The following is a 23728-nucleotide window of genomic DNA, read 5'->3' as shown; positions in this document are numbered from 1 at the left end:
CTCCGCCTCCTGGGTTTATGCCATTCTCCTGCCTCTGCCTCCCGAGTAGCTGGGACTGCGGGCGCCTGCCACCTCGCCTGGCTAGTTTTTTTGTATTTTTTAGTAGAGACGGAGTTTCACCGGGTTAGCCAGGATGGTCTCGATCTCCTGACCTCGTGATCCGCCCGTCTCGGCCTCCCAAAGTGCTGGGATTACAGGCTTGAGCCACCACGCCTGGCCACTTGGATTCTTAAAATGTTTCTGATTCTCGTAATAAGTTTTTTCAAAAGTTTAATATAGTTTAATATATTTAATATAAATATTTATAATTTAATTTTATATATAATTTATATTTATAATTTAATATTAATTTAATATTTAATATAAATATTTAATATATTTATATTTATATTATATTAAATAAAATATTTAATTATATTTAATATATTTAATATAAAAAGTTTAATATATTTTTCAAAAGTTTAGAGCATTACAAGTTCAATTTCTTTACTTTCTGATATTTTAGGAATATTTACTTCGATAACATTTCTCTTCTATTCATCTTTATAAACAAATTTGAATAGAGTTCCTTTAAGAGACTTTGTAATTTAAAGTGTTAATACTTTTATAGGGGCTGGGCGCGGTGGCTCACGCCTGTAATCCCAGCACTTTGAGAGGCTGAGGTAGGCAGATCACAAGGTCAGGAGACAGAGAGAGACCATCCTGGCTAACACAGTGAAGCCTGTCTCTACTAAAAATACAAAAAAAAAAAGCCGGGCATGGTGGTGGGCGCATGTAGTCCCAGCTACTCGGGAGGCTGAGGCAGGAGAATAGCGTGAATCCAGGAGGCAGAGCTTGTAGTGAGCCAAGATTGCGCCACTGCACTCCAGCCTGGGCGACAGAGCGAGACTCCATCTCAAAAAAAAAAAAAAAAAAAAAAAAAAAAAAAAAAAAAAAAAAAACTTCTGTAGGATAGCCACAACTGATTTCACATAATGATAAAACCCTTTCTGAATTACAGGCACATAGATAACTTATAGCCTCAGTTCCACCACGTCAGCCACACATCAGGAGTGAACACAGAAATACAAAAATTTATGATCAAGTAACTAAAGCCAGAATTCTTTATATTCTTAGTTGATTTTGACTCACGGGGCAAATACATACAGAAATAGACCAACAAAATTGATTCTCTATCATTTTTCACCCAACAGAGGTTGATAGTCTTATAAAGCTAAATTTGCAGTCATTGCCGCCACCAATGGGAAATAGCTCATTGTCTGACCTAGAACAAATACAAAATTAGTAGGGAAAAACTAGGGAAATAGAATCAGCAGAGTTAAATTTTTATTGCTACTTGCAGTTCACACTGGGAACCAAGGAAAGACAAGACCAGGGCTTGAGCTCAGCAGTGCTATGTACGTGGCTCTGTCAGATGAATCCATTTTAGCCTTGGGCGTCTTGTTGGATGACCTCTGGAACTGTTGAAACAATTTTTAATAAAACATAAAATCATCATTCTGAAATAAATGTAAAATGACCATGATTCAAAGATTTAACTCATTATGGGAACCAGTTAGCATTTTGATTTTGCTACTTGGTCGTTTAATAGATATCTAAGGCTTAAATATCCTCTCTAAATGATTTTTTCCTGTAGTCTTCCTATATCAGTTAATGTTAGTTCCATTTTTCCAGTTGCTCAAACAGAAAATCTTGGAATCACTCTTGATTTCTTTCTCAAACTATACGTCTCATCTGTTAGCAAAATCCTCTTGATTCTACCATCAAATTATATGTAGAATCCTTTAAATCCTCAGTTAAAGATCAGATCATGTTACTTCTCTGCTCGAAACCCCATGTTTTCCCTTCTTAGAGTAAAAACGTTCTTTCAGTAGCCATCAAGGCCCTTTATGATATGGCCTCCATTACCTCTCTGACTTTATCTCCTATTGCTCTCCCTACTCCAGCCACACTTGGCCCATTACTCTTCCTCATATATACCAGGTAGACTTCTGCCTCATGACCTTTGTACTTGCTATTCCCTCTGCCCAGGATGTAGAGGCCACATTAGGATCTCTTTTCTGTTTGATGAGTATAAGAACACCCATTTCTTTTTTTTTTTTTTTTTTTTTTTTTGAGACGGAGTCTCGCTCTGTTGCCCAAGCTAGAGTGCAGTGGCCGTACCTCAGCTCACTGCAAGCTCCGCCTCCCAGGTTCACACCATTCTCCTGCCTCAGCCTCCTGAGTAGCTGGGACTACAGGCGCCTGCCACCTCGCCCGGCTAGTTTTTTTTTGGTATTTTTTAGTAGAGACGGGGTTTCACCAGGATGTTCGCCAGGATGGTCTCGATCTCCTGACCTCGTGATCCTCCCGTCTCGGCCTCCCAAAGTGCTGGGATTACAGGCTTGAGCCACTGCGCCCGGCCAAGAACACCCATTTCTCAGAGGCTTAGACTTGTCTTTCCCTCTTCCTTAAGCTGTTTTCCTAGATACCTGCACAGTTCACTATCTTTATTTATATCTTTACTAAGATACCATCTAATTGGGATATCTAAAGTAGGCCTGTCTAATAAGCCTATCTTAAAGTATCTAAAGTAATCATCTCTGGACCTTTTATCTTACTGATTTTTTCCTTTTTAGTACTAAATGCATAATATGTATTTGCCTCCCCATAGTGAAAGCAGTGGCTTTTATTTCTGTATATCCAACAGAAACGTTGACAGGCATCTAGTAGGCACTCAATATTTGCTGAATAAATGGTGTGAGCTGACAGAGAAATGGGGAGAGTGATTATGAACAGTAATACATTTGTATATGCTTTAAAGCTATAAATTATCTTTCTTCTCTAACATTTTATAGGGAAATTCCCTGTATGGGAAAATCTCCGGCCCATGCTTGAATTTCTACTGGTTAAATATTTTAAGAAATAAATATTCCTTAGCAAGTTAAGACCCTGGGATAAGGCTGTCATTTAATTTTTTAATCTGTAAAATATTTTGGGAATGAAGGGATTTGAATTAGAGATAATGTTTGGAACACTGATTATATAGAATTAAGCAGCCCCAGGTCAGATGCCACTATTGTAAACACCTCGGGCAATCACGGGAGAATGAAAGATTGGATTATCTTGAGAGGTAGACAGCAAAAATCATTTATAGAGCGAGGGAAATGGAGGGGAGGAAAGGACTAAGACGATTTTATACTACTAAGAGTTGGCAGACAGATATGACTTACCTTTCCCTAAGGTTCTACTTCTTGTGTTGGCCTGGGAGGAGGAAGGACAAGCTAATTTTTTAAATCCCTGAACTAGGAAAACAGTCCTTGTGTCTTTGACATCCATTCTAGAATTAGAGTCCCTCTCATGTACCAGGTCCGGCTGTGGTGCTGGTAATAAATACAGTGGCGGACAACGTTTCCTGTTCAAGCACGGCCTCCTACCCCTGCTTTATTTTTCATTTCCTGATTTTGAAGTTTGAATATTAATAATTTCATTTGTCCTGTAGGGGATGAAAGAACTATGGTCTTTGTTGAAACTAAGAAAAAAGCAGATTTTATTGCAACTTTTCTTTGTCAAGAAAAAATATCAACTACAAGTATTCATGGGTGAGTAGATGAATATAATTTTTTATTAGGGGAATGACTTCTATTTGGTATTTAAGAAACATCAGTTTATATAACTAATGTGATATAATCCTAGGATTGGGATTCAGAATTCTCTCAGATCTAAACTGTTTTTGTCCTTTATATGAGGAAAAGAGTAATACCCAGGAGTACTAAACTAGTATTTTTCATCTTCATTCTTAGTTTTTAGAACTAAGTGGTTGTGGTGGGTAAGATCAAGGTCTGCCTTAGACAGCCTCAACATAAGGAGTGGAAACTTCTCGAGATCTCACTTAAGGATCTCTGGCCCCATATCAAGTTTTTCCTTTGCTAAATCTAATCTTTCTTAGGCCTTTTTAAAATTGGAGTGCTTTAAAATGTCATATTAATACAGTTTTATTGGCACTTTATTAGTAGATCCTAAAATATTGCATAGTATATGGCATTCTGAAATTATACTTTAAAAATATTTTTTTAAGCAAGCCTTCTAATCAAGTAGTTGTATATTTTATGTTAAGGCTATAAAGCATAGAGATTATAATAGGATTTGATTTTTGTCAGACTTGAGTTTGTATTCTGTCTCTACATATTAGTTGTTACTTTACATCATTTGCAAATGGAGATAATTTTTGCAACTCAAAGTATTATTGTGAGGATTAAATAAAATGGTAGCTTGGAAGGAATTAGTATACTACCTGGTATATAAGAAGTGAACATTAATGTTAAATGCTGCTATTCTTTTTTTTTTTTTTTTTTTGAGATGGAGTCTCGCCCAGTTGCCCAGGCTGGAGTGCAGTGGCACGGTCTCGGCTCACTGTAACCTCTGCACCCCCGGGTTCAAGTGATTCTCCTGCCTCAGCCTCCCGAGTAGCTGGGTTTACAGGTGCATGCTACCACGCCCAGCTAATTTTTTGTATCTTTAATAGAGATGGGGTTTCACCATGTTGGCCAGGCTGGTCTAGATCTCCTGACCTTGTGATCCACCTGCTGCAGCCTCCCAAAGTGCTGGGATTACAGGTGTGAGCCACTGTGCCCAGCCAAATGTTGCTATTCTTACTATTATTAAAAAGAAATGTGTATGTTGAACTTTAATGATTCACTTTAATGATTTTAAGAGTGGTTCTAATAACATGCTTTCTTTTCTTTCAAGTGATCGGGAACAGAGAGAGCGGGAGCAAGCTCTTGGAGATTTTCGCTGTGGGAAGTGCCCAGTTCTTGTTGCTACTTCAGTAGCTGCCAGAGGGCTGGATATTGAAAATGTGCAACATGTTATCAATTTTGACCTTCCTTCTACCATTGATGAATATGTTCATCGAATTGGGCGTACTGGTCGTTGTGGGAATACTGGCAGAGCTATTTCCTTTTTTGATCTTGAATCGGATAACCACTTAGCACAGCCTCTAGTAAAAGTATTGACAGATGTAAGTTAAACTTTTAAAATGGAATGGATAGTTTTCTTCGTTGTTGAAAGTAGACATTTTATGCATATATATATAACAAGTAAACTTTTCCAATCTTTAAGACTTTATGTTGCATATGAAGTCAATTTTTTTTAAAGGCTCAACAGGATGTTCCTGCATGGTTGGAAGAAATTGCCTTTAGTACATACATTCCTGGCTTCAGTGGTAGTACAAGAGGAAACGTGTTTGCATCAGTTGATACTAGAAAGGTTAGTAGAAGGGAAAAATTCAGAACTTATCTTCTGGTTACTCTTTGTAAATGTTGTGCTTAATATTGTGATGTAACTATAATATTTAATAATCAAGCCTGGAAGGTAGCTATTTTATTATTTCATTAACATTTTATGTATATACATATTTTTGGTTTTAAAGGTCAGGAATTAACTTTGAGATTTATGCCTAAACAGTCTCCTTTCCCAGATTTTTTTTTTTTTTTTTTTTTTTTTTTTAGGCGGAGTCTCGCTCTGTCGCCCGGACTGGAGTGCGGTGGCCAGATCTCAGCTCACTGCAAGCTCCGCCTCCCGGGTTTACGCCATTCTCCTGCCTCAGCCTCCCGAGTAGCTGGGACTACAGGCGCCGCCACCTCGCCCGGCTAGTTTTTGTATTTTTAGTAGAGACGGGGTTTCACCGTGTTAGCCAGGATGGTCTCGATCTCCTGACCTCGTGATCCGCCCATCTCGGCCTCCCAAAGTGCTGGGATTACAGGCTTGAGCCACCGCGCCCGGCTTCCTTTCCCAGATTTTAAATTTTAATTTGGAATCTTTTAAATTTCTGATGGAATTATTTTTGAATTCTGACATTAATAATTAATATAAAATACAGGACCTATTGGGGTTACAAGCCTTTTATTTTCTCTCTCTTTTTTTTTTTTTTGAGATAGTATCTGGCTCTATTGTCCAGGCTGGAGTGCAGTGGCATGATCTTGGCTCACTGCAACCTTCGCCTCCCAGGTTCAAGCAATTCTCGTGCCTTAGCCTCCAGTATATCTGGGATTACAGGCATGTGCCACCATGCTCAGCTGGGCTTGTGTGTGTGTGTGTGTGTGTGTGTGTGTGTGTGTGTGTGTGTGTGTGTGTGTGTGTGTGTTTTTAATAGAGACAGGATTTCACCATGTTGGCCAGGCTGGTTTCAAACTCATGGCCTCAAGTGATCCACCTGCTTCAGACTCAAAGTGCTGAGATTACAGGCATGAGCCACTGCGCCCAGCCATAAGGCTACAAGTCTTTTCTGGTATGTCAGGTTTTTATAGACTGAGCACAACCTTTATATAGAAACAATGAACATGCTAATTAAATATTTATGCTGTTTCATTGAGTGTAGTGCATTAAGTTTTCCCCACTTGTCAAAACTGTTGACTTAAAAAATATTTTTATTGAAACATTTTGTGCAATTTAGACTTCCTGGTTTGACATGAGCCTTTTTTCGGGTGAATCAGATTTAGTGAGAATAAAGTTCTTTGTGTATTTGAGGAAGACATAATAGACACTTTGAGTCCTTGCTCTCAGTCTGAGTGATGTAACTTTAAAGCTGTCATAAAATTAAATGTTTGTTTCTTTTTTTTTTTTTTTTAAATAATTACCAGGGCAAGAGCAGTTTGAACACAGCTGGGTTTTCTTCTTCACAAGTTCCCAACCCAGTAGATGATGAGTCATGGGATTAAAGCCAAAACATCCTTCAAGTCTGTGGTTTTGATGCAGAGAAGAAAATAGTTTTGATTTTTGAGTTTTTAACAGAAGTATAAAACTTGACATTCTCATAGCTCCTCTCCTTGTATTCTCACTCCTACACTTAAAAAAAAAATCCTTACTGACTAGTTATGTGAGATGCTAAAACTTACAACAGTGCAGTTACTGATACAAACGGTATTAACTAGAAATATTAAAGCATTCTAAATGTCTTTCTTATTTCTGGTATATTCTTCAGGGGGCTTAGACATGTTTAATGTTTAAATGCCAAGTCTTACTATAGTGTTTATTGATCTTATAAAACAAGTAAATAGGATATGATACACTTTTGGTTAAAAATTACTGGGTCTCATTTTTACTTGAGTCTTTAAAACAGTAGTGTGTCACTATAGTGTGATAACATAATCTTTAAGAAACAGTAAAATACTTAAGCCTTTCAAAGTGATTTTGATTTTTAGATCATCAGATGTATGATGAAAATGGTTAAATGTTTGTGATGGGAGCTCTGTACTCAATGGCATAACAATGTTTGTTTTTATAATATACAATCTTTCCTTGAAATAAAGGATGAAACACTTTTCCCTTAAGTTTTCCATCAGCACTTTAAATTTTTCTTTGTTGCATATCCTAGCCCAAACTCCTGTATTTTTGAAACTGTTTTTTTGTGTCTTGTGTAACCAATGCAGTGAACAAAGTCTTACATAAATTAAATATTAATTATAAAATACATTACAGATGTGGCAATGAAAATCTTAGGACTCAAACCCGTTTATCAACAAAAAACAATGCTGCTTACTCTTTCCATAAATTTTGATTCATATTTTAAGATTGATGAAAGAACCCTGTCTTTCTTCATTTTCCATTATATATCTTGAACTTGCTATGCCTAGAATATATGAAGTTTCTTTTTTTTTTTTTTTTTTTTGAGATGGAGTCTTGCTCCTTGTTGCTAAGGCCGATGTGCAATGGCGTGATTGTGGCTCACTGCAACCTCCGCCTCCCGGGTTCAATCAATTCTCCTGCCTCAGCCTCTCCTGAGTAGCTGGGATTACAGACACGCACCACTGTGCCCAGCTAATTTTTAGTAGAGACAGGTTTCACTATGTTGGCCAGCCTGGTCTCGAACTCCTGACCTCGTGATCTGCCCGCCTCAGCCTCTCAAAGTGCTGGGATTACAGGCATGAGCCACCACGCTCAGCCCAAAGTTCTTAATAAATTGTTAAATGAATGAACCCAAGTATTTAAGACCCAGTGAGGTGTAGATACTGGGGCAACAAAAATGATTGGTATTGTTACTGTTCACCTAAACAATCCAAAGTGACATGTCCCTGATGTATATCTTGTTATAGGAATTTAGTTAATAAATGAGGCATCACATATGAAAAAGGAAGGCATATCAACAGATAGTGTGTTAGGATAACTGGGTAGATGCCTACCTCATGCCATATTCAAAATTAACTTCATGTGAATTATAAAATATTAAAACTAATAGTTAAATATTAACCCTTTGAAGGGTTGACTTTAAGCTAAGGAACAGAAATCAAAAAGGAAACAGATTTGTTCACTCAAGGAAGGATTAGTTGCCTACATAAAAAATAGTGAAAAGTAGACAAGGAAAAATACTACTGTGACCACAGTGGTTATCAATGTTCTGTATATGTGGATATACTAATAGAAGAATGCAAAGAACATAGAAACTCAAAAAGAGAAGTTCAGTTAGTAAAAATACAGGACATATTCCACTTTTATTCTGTTATCTCACTTCTGGGAAAGGCTAAATGAATGAAGGTGTTTGGATTGTTATTTGTAATATCTGTGTGTCTTAATTTTCTAGTTTCATTTAGGAAGAGTATAGGCCAGTCTTGTCTCATTTTTTTCATTGCTTTTTTTTTTTTTTAACAGATTGCTCCTTCTGAACTGATTCCTTTTCAGCTTTTGCTTGATTTGTCAGATTACCATAGTAGTGTTAATGAATCAAATACAAAAAAGAAAAGGAAATGTATCATACATCTATCACCATCACAGATGAACTGCAAATGTCCCTAAGTTTAATTACTCTCCTCGTTTGTAGGTATAGGTTTGAATCATCTCTTTAAAAGTTATCAAAGTAACATGCATAAATTAGAAAATAATATGCCATAGAAGCATTTATAATAGAAAGCAATATTCTTCTGCCCCTCCCCTTCCAAATTGCCATTCCACATCCAACAGTCAACTATTAACCATTTCTGTTCACTGCCATCATATACAGGTTGAGTATCCCTTATCTGAAATGCTTGGGACCAGCAATATTTCAGATGTCAGATTTTTTTTTTATTTTGGAATATTTGCATAATATATAATGAGAGATCTTGGAGATGGGCCCCAAGCCTAAACATGAAATTCATTTGTTTCATTATACCTCATGTACAACTTGAAGATAATTTTTGATATTTTAAGTAATTTTGTGCATGAAACAAAGTTTGTGTACCTTGAGCCATCCCAAAACTAAGGTGTCACTATCTCTGTCACCCATGTGGACAATCTGTGGCATCACATTTGGTGCTCAAGGTTTCAGGTTTAGGAGCATTTGGGATTTTGAATTTTTGGATTAGGGATGCTCAACCTGTATTTTTATCTCACCAACTTCAGACATCTATTGACTTTGATACATAAAGATTTAACCCAAATCTCTGACTCGCCTTAGAAGTATACTTTGTGAGATGATTTTAAAGGCACCTTTTCCTTTCCTCTAATTATTTGTATGTCATAACATCTGTAAACTGCACATTCACATATCCCAAGTTAACATTTGCATTTTCTGTTACCATAAAGTCTCCCTTATATCCACAGATTCTAAAATTGAAAATCTAAAGCCAGAGTTTATATAAATACTGGATGGGCCAATTAACAGTCTTGATTGCCTCACCTTTACTATCTTCCTAATTTTATGACTTCTGTGTCTGCAGAGAGAATGGGAAGTGTCAGGGTCGAATGAAAACTGCTCAAAGCCATTCCACATACCAGTTTGCTTTGAATTTGGATCACACACTTTTTGAGCAATTTGTTTACCCTGTTTGTAGTGTTTTTTTGTTTTGCTGGGAGACAAATCATGCCTTTTTCCTATTACCTTCCCAGGTTCAATGTTAATTTTCTTAAAAGATCCCAAAAGATACTTGGTCGTCTTCAATTTTATGATGAATGGGACTTTTAATTTTGTGTGGTACTCAGGGTGCTTTGAAAATTGTCTTTTTTTTTTCTTGGTCTCTAGGAGTGTTTTTTGTATTTGATAATTTTTTTTCCCCCAAGTTAGAAATCTCCGTTCTCTGTTTTTGGAGTTTCTATTAGATTCTAGAACTGCTGAATTCTCTGTTGTATCTTTCCTGTTTTTTTTCATTTTTGTATTCTAGTATATGTTTTTTACTTTCAACCCTTTTATTAGCAATTGTTTTTAATTCTCCAGAGCTCGCCCGGTCTATATATGTTTAAATGTTGCTTAATAATAGTGAATTTCTGCTTCACTAGTACTTTTTAAATTCCTGGAATTCTACCTAAGAAATCATGTCTTATGTTGATTGTTTGTTTTTCTGCTGCTTGGTGTCAGAAATCTTAAGCCTTAATCATTTTATATGTTGTATGTACACATGCTCCTCAATTTACAATGGAGTTACATCCCGATAAACCCACTGTAAGTCGAAGATATCAGTAAGCCAAAAATCCATTAAATACACCTAAACCTGCTGAACATCATAGCTTAGCCTGCCTTAAACGTGCTGACAACACTTACATTAGCCTAAAGTTGGGCAAATTGATCTATACAAAGCCTATTTCATAGATGTGTTGAATATCTCATCTTATTTATTGAATACTGTACTGAAAGTGAAAAACTGATTGTATGTGGGCGCCTCACCATTAACTTACCCAGCTGAAAGCACACTGGGCTGAAGAATGTTTGAAACATCTAAAATTGCTGGATGACAGGGATGCCATGGTGACAGGGCAATCAATTTCTCTTCTGGTGAGGCTCAAGAATAAGTACTTGGGCATCCACACAGAACGCAGTAGAGTTTGGGTGGTTTACCCTCGCGGTCTTGTGGCTGGCTAAAAGCTGTGTCTGGCTGCTGCTGCCCAGCATCACGGTCTCCATCTACCACATACCGCTAGCCTGGGAAAAGAGCAAAATTCACAGTATGAATATCGCTTTTACACCATCATAAAGTCAAAAAATCATGTAAAGTTTAACCACTGTAAGGGTCCTTTTGGTATATTTAATGCAACTCAAGATCAGCTTTCATCAGATTCTGCAAGTTCTTCCATTTTTGTACTTTTCCCCTCAGCCCTTAGAATCTAGTGCCCTTTTTCTAATTATTTCAAGGTCTGCTCTCAAGAGAAGGCAGAGGTTGAGACTGATAAGGCTTAACTTTTCCTTGAATTCTTTGCATTTTAATAGGAGTGAAAGACTGTGGCCTTAGCTAAAAGGAAGCGCAAAATGTGGAATCGCAAACACCAGCTACATATGTGAGAGTTTGGGAATAATGTTGATGTAGTGGGGAAGGAACGTCAGGGGGTACCTGATTTCACACAGGATGGATAACCTACTTACTCCACCAGTCCCCTGGATCTTGGGGATGGAGTAGATATATCTTTTCTGATTTCATTGTTTGCACTGAGAACATTTTCCCCTGTTTATTTAATAGAGACAGGGTCTTGCTGTGTTGGCCAGGCTGATTTTGAACTCCTGGCCTCCAAAAGTGCTGGATCACAGGTACATGCCACAGTGCCTGGCCTTGATAACATTTTTATTATATAGGACAGCAGCAGTGCTCAGTTTTCTCCTCGCACCTTCCCCATAGCTTCACACTTGTGCTGGTTTACGTAGTTCTCTCTCATTAGTGCCCTAACTTGGGAGCATTTTTTCATTTTGTTTGGTGTGGCCTTCCATCAATTTTTTTTTTTAGTGAATTGAAAATAGGGTGGTATTTCGTTTTCTAAAGCATTTTCTAAAAACTTCGACTTGCCAGTATGTGCTTATGCTCACTGTTGGATTTAGATTCCCCGTTCCACACCGAAGCGCGAACCTAGTACCTCCAGCATGAAACAATCCAAAAGGGAGTCGCCTATGTCCTGGGGCCCTGGCCGGGAGAACGCCGCAGGGCGGGTGGGCTGGTGGCTGGCTGTGTGCGGAGAGCCGCGACGAAGCTGCTTCCGCCCGCGCGTCCCGAGCTCACAGAGGCGGGCTCCCACGGGCGGCCCTGACCTGGGGGTCCTGACTGTCTCCCAGCCAGCGGCGGGAGGCCTCCCAGGGGCGGAGCAAGAGGTTGGCTGGGTAGGATGGGGGACTGAGCTGAGAGTCATGGAGCGGTTCCTGCACCGGGAGCCCGGGCTGGCCACACCCAGGTGAGTGGCACGGTGGGGCGCGGTGCAGCTGCGCTGGCCCCGCGGATTTTCCTCGGGCTTTCACTTTAGAATAGCAGTTCTGATCTCTTTGGATCACATAAATTATAGAACCAAGTTTTACATAAAATTGCAGGAGCTTTAACCTTTGACCTCCTTGAAATCCATTAACAGACCCACTCAAAGGAGCCGAGAACTGCACATTGACCCCTGCTCTAGAGACAGATGGTGCCGTGAGGGATTCCATGTCAGAAGGGGACAGGGGAACAGGGATTGGCGTGTGAAGACACTGACGCTGGACATTGAAGTGAGCAAATGAGATTTGTCCCAGTTCTTAGATCTTTACCTAAGTGATCCGTTAATTGTTTTGCTGTAATTTGGGGGATGTTTATCAGATCATCAAAGTAGGTCATCTGGAATATATTTTTTTGTCTCCATCAGAGTTTTCTGGATGTAGAGTCTCATATTTCTGTGGGATTCTTTTTTCAGAAACAAAAATCTTTTCCCTCTCCTTCTGAACATAGGAACTTACTATCCCACCATCTTGGATATTTTAACTTGGTTTTAATTTTAGTTTTGGGATGAGGCTTACCATGTGGGAGATTGAAGAATTCTCAACAGAAATCAAAGCACTTTAAAATATTTTTAAAAATTATGGATAGCAGGAGAAGCTTCTTCTATATAGCAAGGTAAGGTTACTCCAACTATTTAATTAGTTGGAGTAGCTTTAACATTGGCTGTATTTGCCGACTTGTGTGGTACCTAGCGTATCAATGACCTGCTTTAGGCTTTGATTTGCTTATGTGTAAAAGGAAGACAGTAACTAGATTTTTTTCCCCCACATCTCCATCTGATGAAGTCACACAGTCCATACAGTTACATGAAGTATTTTTAAGAGGCAGCCCTGTATCGGTATCGTATTAAGAGGTTCGGTATCATAGCTGAATGCTGGTGCACTTGGATTTTAATGCTCAGGTCTTATTCTGGTATTACATTAACTGCTTTGTCGATTTTAGAGAGTTGATTCTTGAGAAGTCAGTGATCACTTTGCCAACTCTAGTGGTTGAATCTCTATTATGATACAATTTGCCCTTGGGATATCATACAGCAAGAGTGATACTTGTTAATCGACCATCTTGGCATCTTATTATATACCTCCTCTAGCAATTGTTTCATCAGTCTTAGAGTGTTCCATCACTGGAGATTTATTCATGATAATCCACTGATGCCAATCAGCTAAGAATACTTCCCAATGTGTTCATGCCAGTTAAATGTTGCAGTTACAAGTTCTGGCAATTTCATCTTAACATGTTTGTTCTTCAGCTGAGGTATTTTATTAGGCTAGCAGTCATCTGGGTAGGTGGAAAGCTTGGTTCCAATAATTATTTCAATTTTATAAACAGAATTACTGTTGCTATGATGCCACAAAGAAAACACTATCATTTGGAGTAGAATTTAGAAGGTATGCATGCCAAAATAAGTTCAGTTTATCATAGTGTGGATACTATAAATAAAATATATACTGAGAATAATGCTATCACTTACTTAAATAGTAACAAACCTGTAGTTTTCTCATCTGTGTATGTAATTCACTAGGAAAATGAACTCTACTCTGGTGAAATGACTCAAATTAACCAAAGTTTGAATCCCATTACTAATTGTGTGATCTTAGGAAAGTTAATTTTTTTAATTTGAAATAAAATTTACCTACAATAAAATGCCCAGATCTGAAGTGTACAGCTTGAATGTTTACCTATGTGTGCTCCTTGTAACCATCACTTAAATCAAGATGTGAAACATTTCTATCACCCTGGACAATTTCCTCTTGCCCCTTTACAGTCAACTTCCTGGCCCAGAACACTATTTTGATTTTTATCACCATGAATTGGGTTTGCCTGTTCTTGAATGTCATTTACATGGAATCATAGAGTATCTGTCTTTTATATGTGGCTTCTTTTGTTCAATATAATAACCGTGAGATTCAGCCATGTTGTTTTGTGTAATAGTTTTCTTTTTATTGTGTCATTTGAATAGCTACAAATTATTTTTGTAGTCTCCTATTGACAGGCATTTGGATTGTTTCCAGATTTTGAACAAAGCTCCTACAAATATTTTACTACAAGTCTTTTGGTCAACACAAGGACTCATTTTTCTGGGCATATACTTAGGAGTGGAATTGCTGGAACGTAGGGTATAACTTTTTATTAGAAACAGCCAAAGAGTTTTCCAGAATGGTTGTACCATTTACTATAGCCACCAGCATTGTAAGAGTGTTCTGTTTGCTCCACATCCTCACCATCACTAGGTGTTACTGCTGTTTTTAATTCTATCCATTTACTGTGGTTTTAATTTATATTTCCCTGATGATTAGTGATGTTGGGCATCTTTTCATATACTCATTGGCAGTTTCCTTCTTTCTTCACCTGTTTACATGTCTGTCCAGTCACATAAAAGGGGAGGAGAAAAGGTGGTGAAGTGGTGTTGTTTGGGGTAATGCCTGAGATTTGTTGTCTCATGTCAAGAAAATCAAAGATGCAGCCACACAAGGAGTGGATTTAGGAGCAGAAGTTTAATAAGCAAAAAAGAAAAGAGAATAGCTCTCTCTTTTGCAGAGAGAGAGGGGGATGCCAGAGTGGGTCTTCTGGTCCCATGGTGAAGTGCACAGGATTTTACAATCTGGCTTGAGGAGGCAGTGTCTGATTTACATAGGGCCCAAAGATTGGTTGAACCAGGTGTGACGTTTATATAGTAATTGAAGAAGCTGGCCACCCCACTCTAATCTTTTATTATGCAAACAGATTTTCTACCTGGCTGGTGCCATGTTGTCTGCTCCTTACTGTACATATGGCTGACAAAGAAAAGGGAAGATGGAGCCGCCATGTTGAACATGCCTAGCCTCTGGGTAGCCTTTTCCTATTGTCACAGCTGCCAGCTTTCACCCATGCAAACTTCCAGCTTGCTTCTCTTTGTCTGCAGCTCAATTTTACAGGCTGCTTTTTGTTAGAAAAGAAATGATTTGGGGGCTACTTTTTATTAAAAGGGAAACCTGATCAAGGACTTCTTTACCCTCACTGTCTGCCTAAATAATTTTTTTAACTCCTATATCGTTGGGATCAAAGGATGGGGTACTGTCTTGCTGTTCAGTGGTGATACCAAAGAGTTGTGAAAATAGTTTATCCTTAGGCTAAATTACGGTCCTTTGGGTTGCTCATTATATCTTTAGGGTGACACTTGCTGCTGTTACAACCCCAAAACTTCAGTGGCTTAACAAAATAGAAGTATGTTTCTTGCTCACCTGACTGTCCAAAAAGGGTATTCCTGGTAGATAGGTGTCGTTCCCAGTAGTTACTTAAGAATCCAGGTTCCTTCCATCCTGTGGCTCTGCAGTCTGGTATGGCTCCCAAGATCTTTATGCTTCTCTTCGTCAAGCCAGAGAAAGGGAAAGAGTTGGGGAGGAGAGAGACAAGGTGGACTTGTGGAACATTTTTATGGGTCAGGCAAAGAAATAAGCATATACATCTCAGATTCCACTGTTAAAAACTTAGTCACATGTAACTGTAAAAGAGACTGGGAAATGTAGCCTTATCTGTGTGCTCAGAAAGCTGGGAATCAGCTAGCAGTTTTTGCCAAAACTGATGAAATGGGTTGTTGTCCAGGATGGTCAATGGATTTCTGTAGTAAATTGAGTAAATAGTAAATTGAGACTTCTTGATCTTCACATTTCAAGGAATCTGTGTAAACTGCTAGGAGTTCTTAAATAAGACACCTTCCCATTCTCCGCTTTCTGCAGCATGAAGGAGAGTGACCATGGAAATAAAGATAGTGATAACTGAAATCCATTCTGTGATGGTACAGAATGCTTGGCTGAAGGCTCTTCTCCATTCATGATGATTTTTAAAATCTAGTATCTGATATTTATAAAATAAATGCAATTTGGAATAATATATTTCATCTTTCATAAATAATCCAGAACTTAGGATTTTTAAAACTTTAAAAAAGTGATTAAGTAGTTTTAGTGACTTATTAGAAAATGACTTCTAAAACAGTCCATGGGGAAAAGCAAAGCTGTTTCTTTCACACCTTTTTTTCCACTGGGCTACTAATATACTCCTATATTTGAGTTGCCAAGTCATTATACTGTTCTTTTGTATTAAAATCCTCTACCAATGAGAAATTACTGTAAACCATTTAAACCTTGGGTCAGCAATCTTTCTAGCTCTTAAGAGTTCAGTACACATCATTGCTAGAGGAAGGAGAGGAAGAAGAAGGTAAAAGGGGAACAGAAAGAAAATGATCATGAGTTGAGGTGCAGTAGAGCTTCTCCAATTCTTATGTCTTGTAATAAAGTGGCCTTGTGTTGTCTAAGCTTTTCTTGGGCAAATTGTAAAATATGTGAGCCATATATGTAGTCGATATATCCCAAATACTGTCATTTCAACATGTAGTCAATGTAATGATTATTGAGGTATTTTACATTTATGTACTAAATCTTTGAAATCTAGTACATATTTTGCCTACACTTACATCTCAATTTGGATGCTAAGTTATCATTGGAAATATTTGATCTGTATTTAGAGTGTATGAAATGTGTAGTTATAGAGTAGATTCACACACCCAAGTTGTCCAGACATACTTGAAAATTTTCCAACAGCTGAATCAAGTCTCAGTTTTTAAATTTAAATTTAGATTAAGAAGCATTAAATAAAATTAAAATTCAATTTCTTATTGCACTAGCCATGTTTCAAGTGCTTAATAGCCACATGGGGCTAGTGGCTACCACACTGACACTACAAATCTAGAGTCTAGATTGAGTTTAGACTGTAAGCTCTGAGAAGGCAGGGACTTCTACCTGGCATTGAGAAAGTGCTCAAAAAATGTTTGTGGATTGAAAATATTTACGTAGTTTTAAAATGTCTAAAATAGAATTGAAAGTGGTGCTTAATAAATAAGCTAATTTAATTGAATAGCTGGAGGGAAGCCAGACTTCCAAAGCTAAACTTTTATTTCAAAAACTTATTCCTAATAAGCATGCAAAGTACAGATACTTAGATCAGAATGGCTATACCTTTTTTTGGAGAATGCCTCTTTCTAGCCCCAGTGGCTGGCAATTCTGGTCAAATTGCATGTTAATTGCCACATAACGGTTAGCTAACCAATCGTGGAGGAAAATTTTAAGCTGTCGTTTCTGTAATCCATTGGTTTGCATTTGGGCATTATAAACTAAACATGAATGTAGTCAAAACAATTAAGGTTGAAATTTTGAAAATAATTATGTCCCATTCCATATTCCATGTCACTCTGCAGAGGAAACAATTTTATTGTCATAGGGCCATGCACATCTAATTTTGAAAATATAACCTGCAAAATATCCTAAGTGTGAAAAAATCACTCTATTCTTTGAGAATGGGATTCTTCTGCCCTAAAGGCCAGATGTCTTTTGTACTACCCAGATTTTACTAGTTCAATGCTTTACTCAAGTCGACCTTCTTTCACAAAGCTTTCGTTGATTACAATAGTTCACATTGATCCCTCCCTTCCCTGAATTTCTTTCTCATGGTAAGAACCAAATATTTTGTCATCCAAATGCTATGTATCTACAATGCTGTGAATTGTTTCCCATTTGAGTATTGAATTTCATCACATCTAGCACATCCAACTCAGTGATTGATAAGTGGCAGTTGCCCAACCTTTGCTTGAGTACACAGAAAACAAGAACACCATGGAAATCCTGGGTAATAAACATAAGAACCTCTGACTGTTCCATGCTTTGTGCTCATATTGCTTTACTGCATTCTCTTGTCTTGAGTAGTGTCAGGAGCGTGGCTCAACTGGAGAGAGAGTGCTGAACTGCCAGGTGTTGTTGGAATACTGGATTAAAGGACAAGGCCGGGCGCGGTGGCTCAAGCCTGTAATCCCAGCACTTTGGGAGGCCGAGACGGGTGGATCACGAGGTCAGGAGATCGAGACCATCCTGGCTAACATGGTGAAACCCCGTCTCTACTAAAAAATACAAAAAACTAGCCGGGCGAGGTGGCGGGTGCCTATAGTCCCAGCTACTCGGGAGGCTGAGCCAGGAGAATGGCGTGAACCCAGGAGGTGGAGCTTGCAGTGAGCTGAGATCCGGCCACTGCACTCCAGCCTGGGCGACTGAGCGAGACTCCGTCTCAAAAAAAAAAAAAAAAAAGGACAATCAAAATGAAAGTGACAGTCCAGCTTTTCATCAGTTATTGCAATAGTATGAACAAGAGTCTAAACCAGAGAAAGCACCTGCTGCATTCCATTCCTCTCACAGTCCCCATGGAATGGCCCACTAGTTGAAAGTCAAGTAGACCAGCACAGAGAGAGGAGTCATCTCACTGTCTGAGAGCTCCAAACAAAAGGCTTGGGCAGTTTTATAGGCCCAAGGCCTAGCAGGAGGCAGAGGGAAGGGTTAGGAATGCAAAAGTACTAAGCACTGAGTCAGCGGGAGCAAATGGTCTTTGAGTTTTCCCGATCAGGATACCTCTAAATGGAGGCAGCTGAGCCAGGAATGCAGCTACATGTAAGGTCATGGTGGGCCAGGGAACTGTAATGACTTCCAGAGACTGCAGTGCACTGGCAGTGCCACAAAGTCTGATGTGGAGAGAGCAACTTTCACCCATGAGGCCTGTCAGATAAAGTGTTTGTAATTGCCTATGATCAGGCCTGAAAAATCACACAGGTTTTTTTTTTTTTTTTTTTTTTTTTTTTGCCAGGAACTAGACTCCTCAAGTAGGAAATCACTTTTACTGTCAAGGCCCAAAACTACTCTCATCTATTCTAGGAGGCACATTTTCTCACATTTTAACACCTCTGAAAGCAGGATGCATTTTACAATTGATGTCCTACAATTGTAGTGTCAGGTAACAGTTTATGATCTAGTTCTATGAAAAGCTTCTTTTGACACTTGTGTAAAGTCAAGAAAGCACCAGCATCAAAAAGTCTTATAGAATACTGATGAGATACAGTATTCTTTTACATCATAAACAGTGTTTACATCACATCTAGAGTTTAGCAGTTTATGTCTTTGGCATCTCCATTTTAGGCCTTCCTAACATGTTCCAGTGAGCTTCCCAAGACTATGTAAATTCTTTCTCTGCCAGCTGAGAAGAATACAGTTTCTTTTCTATTTTTCTTTGACCAAAGGCCCTTGTTCTGTAAAGGTCAACATAGTCTAAAAAAAACCTATCAGATCATATATCCTTTTTTTCCCTTACTGATGCTTACCTTTTCCAGGGATTGTTGGAATCTTAAATCATGCCAAGCCTTTCTGGGAATGGCTTGAAGAATTTCGAGAAATAAGTGACATGACTAAAAATGAAATTTCACTCATTTGGCTAGCTGATGGGTCTAAAGTGGAAGGAGTTGGGAAGACACTTCACACATGCAAGGGGTCATCTCGCTTGACTTTGTTGGGACTGCTGTGAACTGTCATAAACTCTGCCAGGGCAGAACAAATGAATTAAACTGTGGAATGCTCTGTGGACTTCAGCATCCAATTGGAACCATTTTCCCCAAATCCAACTGTTAAACCTGTCTAGGATTAAGGACTGGGGATGAGATTCTGATGACATTCCAGTGGTGAACATCTGCACTGTTATTTGTCTTTAATGCAATTTGGGAACCAAATTCAAATGGTAGATAGGACTAGGGAACCAAAGGATCCTCAGGGACCATGTAAAACATGTGGCAAGCAAAAGCCCTTTTATAGAAAAAAGATTTGGAGACAAAATTTTGGGATAGTGGTCCTGCCAGCTCTGTCTGCCAATGACTGAACAAAAGGCTCAGGCACTGGACTCCCTGAAATGGAGTCTACCTTCCTTCTTTTGTGTGACCCTGCTTTACCTTTTCCATGGATTTCTCCCTTCTAACACTCTCCTTAGCCTTGAGTTATTCTGATGTCCCCCCCCTGCTCAAGAACAACTGGCTAGACTTTAGATATAGACAGCATGTTTAGATAGATGTATAGTAACACCTTCTGTTCATTTTCTGCCTTCCTGAAATTTTAGTTACCCATCGCTGCATAATAAATTACCCCAAAGCTAAGTGGCAGAAAACTACATGTATTATCTCACCCTTTCTGTGCATTAGGAGCCTGGGCATGACTTAGTGGGTGCTCTGGTTCTGGATCTCTCACAGGACACAATCAAGGTGTCGGCTAGGATGCAACCATCTCAGGGCTTAACTGGGAAAGGATCTGCTTCCAAGCTCACTTGGGGTTGTTGGCAAGGTTCAGTTCCTTTGGGTTGTTGGACTAAAGGTCTCAGTTTCTTATGAGCTGTTGACCAAGGGCTGCCCTGAGTTCCTTACCATAAGTGCCTCTCCCTAGTGCAGTTTACAGCAAGATAGCTGACTTCAGCAGAGCAGGCAAGTGAGAGGGCTGGAGGGAGGGTGAGAAAGACAGAAGTTCCAGTCTCCTGATCTCAGAAGTGACATTCCGTTACTTTTGCTGTACTCTGTTAGAAATGACTCACTCACTAGTTTCAAACTACACTCAAGAGAGCATTATATGAGAGTGCGAACTGGGAGACATTTTAGAAGCTGTCTACCACAGAATGCAAATTATTGCGTGAGTGATGTACCATTTAGAACAAGGGTATAGGTGTGAATCCTATTCCACATGTCTTGAATGTAATAATGTCACAGTGTTAAAAATTCAACTTGAATCTGACAGTCCCCATCCTACTGGAATAGCTGGAAGTTTGATCGCAGTCATTAGTGGGGAACCCCTCACCTTGTCACACACATTCATGCTTGTGCTGAGGTTCCAGGGTCATGAGCACCACCAAAGCCCTGGGGAAACTCCTCAGTTATCAATTACATGTCCACACTGCTTACTTCTAAGTTAGTTGTGGTGCTCTCAGCCTCCACAGGCAGTGCTTTTGGGGTCAGTAGCCTTGCTGCTGCTGTGCCATCCTGGGGCAGGGAGTCTTTGTCAAGGCTGAGAGCTCCTGTTCCCAAGACCTGGCCACCCTCAGTGTACCCTGTAGTCACCCTCTTTGGAGCATGACTACTGAGAGGAACACAGGCCACCAAACTATATGTGTACATGATCTGGCTTTTGTTGTTAGTGTGGAAGTGACATATATTCTCTTGCAGTTTTCTACATTCTAAGCCAAAGTCTGAATTCAACGTTCTATAACCTAGACTAAGCAAGACATTTTCCACAAATACAACTATAAGTAATCTTCAAGGTAAAGGCTATATTACAAAAGCAGAACACAAAACGTCCTCATTGTAGTTAATGTAGAGTCTTATAAAATTGTTTCTCACAAAACAGCAACAACAACAATACACACACACACACACACATAATGATAACAAAATGAAGAGTACACATAATCTTCCAAGAAAGAAAGCTTCATCCCAACTTGGTTAATGGGATGTTTATATTCTTAGTGTCTTCAGGATACCTTCTGTGTGCATACATATCTTTTTTTTTTTTTTAGTTTATCCATATAGCAAGATGTAAGGGCCATCTGTGTCAACTGTCTTTTGATTTTTTCAAAATTCTTTGATAAATTGCAATGTAAGTCCTGTGCTCTCTGGCTTTAGCTCTACTTGGCCAAGGCTGATTTGCATTCATGGACTATAATAAGCACACCAATAATAGTGCAGGCTGTGTTTGGATCCGGTGGTTCCGTACCACCTAGACCTTGATTTATTTTTATCTGCTCCTTTGGACTCTTAGGATAAATACAGAGTGCATGTATGTTTCAAATCAGCTCTCATGTTCCACCTTATGACAGGCTTTACTTTGTAACAAATTAAGTCACTCTTCCCTTTTGCCTTACATATTCTGCAGACTTCCAAGGAATGAATGCTAGGCGCGGTGGCTCAAGCCTGTAATCCCAGCACTTTGGGAGGCCGAGACGGGCGGATCACAAGGTCAGGAGATCGAGACCATCCTGGCTAATATAGTGAAACCCCGTCTCTACTAAAAAGTACAAAAAAACTAGCCGGGCGAGGTGGCGGGCGCCTGTAGTCCCAGCTACCCGGGAGGCTGAGGCAGGAGAATGGCGTGAACCCGGGAGGCGGAGCTTGCAGTGAGCGGAGATCCGGCCACTACACTCCAGCCTGGGCGACAGAGCGAGACTCCGTCTCAAAAAAAAAAAAAAAAAGATTGCAGTTACCTGGGGCCGGGCACGGTGGCTCACGCCTGTAATCCCAGCACTTTGGGAGGCCGAGGTGGGCAGATCACGAGGTCAGGAGATCGAGACCATTCTGGCTAACATGGTGAAACCCTGTCTCTACTAAAAATACAAAAAATTAGCCGAGCGTAGTGGCAGGCGCCTGTAGTCCCAGCTACTCAGAAGGCAGAGGCAGGAGAATGGCATGAACCCGGGAGGCAGAGCTTGCAGTGAGCCCAGATTGCGCCACTGCCCTCCAGCCTGGGTGACAGAGTGAGACTCTGTCTAAAAAGAAAAAAAAAAAAAAAAAGATTGTAGTTACCAGTGTGGGATTGATATGGTTTGGTTTGGCTCTGTGTCCCCACCCAAATGTCATCTCGAATTGTAATCCCCACATGTTGCAGGAGGTGCCTGGCGGGAGATCATTCGAACATGGCGGGGGCGGGGGGGGGGGAGGGGCAGATTTCTCCCCTGCTGTTCTCGTGATAGTGAGTGAGTTCTCATGAGACCTGATGGTTTTAAAGTGTGGCACTTCCCCTACTCCCTCTAGCATGCTCTCTTCTGCTGCCATATAACATGTGCCTTGCTTCTCCTTCGCCTTCCACAATAATTATAAGTTTCCTGAGGCCTCCCCAGCCATGTGGAACTGTGAGTCAATTCTTTTCTTTGTAAATTACCCACTCTCAGGTTGTATCTTGTAGCAATGTGAAAACAGACCAATACAGAGATGTATCCCTTGTCCCAGCTTTGGGGCAGATCCGTGTCAGAGGCAGTGGTTAGTCTCAGGGACAAAACCCCTTTCTGGTAAGAGTTTTGATTTTTATAAACCTTGGCTTTGATTCTGTCATCCTTTCCTAAAAAGGTAGGTAGGTGGCTTCTGCGCTCTGTGATGTTCAGGGAAATGGATGCTTTGATTCTCATGTGGTGATATAGTTTGGATATTTGTCCCTGCCCAAATCTCATTTTGAAATTTAAACTCCAATGTTGGAGGTGGAGGCAGGGCCTGGTAGGAGGTGTTTGGGTCATGGGGGTGGATCCCTCATGGCTTTGTGCTGTCTTCCTAATAGTGAGTTATCATGAGACCTGGTTGCTTATGTGTGTGGCACCTCCCCCTCACTATCCGTCTCTCTTGCTCCTCCTTCACCATGTGATGTGCCTGCTTTCCCTTTGTCTTCTGCCATGATTGGGAGCCTCCTGAGGGCTACCCAGAAGCAGATGCTGCTATACTTCCTGTACAGCCTGTAGAACCGTAAGCCAATCAAACCTCTTTTCTTTACCCAGCCTCGGGCCTTTCTTTATAGTAATGCAAGAATGGACTAACACATGTGACAAAGCCTGACACTGCCCTGAGGCAGCCCTACTGGCAGAACTCTCATCACAGTTACCAAGCCTTTCCAAATACTTAGCTCAGTGCCCACTGAGGAGCCTACCTGCAGCACATCAGTACCATTGTAAGCATGATTCATTCCATGTTCATTCAGTGA

The 23728-nt window shown here is 39.7% G+C and overlaps 1 protein-coding gene across 4 annotated transcripts in view; it reads left to right on the top strand.

Moving 5' to 3' along the window:
* DDX4 (DEAD-box helicase 4) overlaps positions 1-7309 on the top strand; it is a 79113-nt gene extending 71804 nt beyond the window's left edge. For 3 of the 4 annotated variants that reach the window (XM_010386466.1, XM_010386467.1, XM_010386465.2), the window contains 4 exons: positions 3482-3581; positions 4729-4999; positions 5137-5247; positions 6621-6935. In XM_010386466.1, the coding sequence (XP_010384768.1) occupies positions 3482-3581; positions 4729-4999; positions 5137-5247; positions 6621-6698 (560 nt within the window). In that variant the 3' untranslated portion in view covers positions 6699-6935. Of the gene's footprint in view, positions 1-3481; positions 3582-4728; positions 5000-5136; positions 5248-6620 lie in introns of all 4 variants that reach the window. The other variant, XM_010386468.1, reaches the window with a different exon arrangement.
* The last annotated feature ends 16419 nt before the right edge of the window (positions 7310-23728 follow it).

The sequence above is a fragment of the Rhinopithecus roxellana genome, chromosome 3 (genome assembly GCF_007565055.1).
Source record: "Rhinopithecus roxellana isolate Shanxi Qingling chromosome 3, ASM756505v1, whole genome shotgun sequence".
In the NCBI taxonomy this organism is placed as follows: Eukaryota; Metazoa; Chordata; class Mammalia; order Primates; family Cercopithecidae; genus Rhinopithecus; species Rhinopithecus roxellana.
Note: the sequence above shows the minus strand (reverse complement) of the source record. Positions and strands in the feature narration are given on the sequence as shown.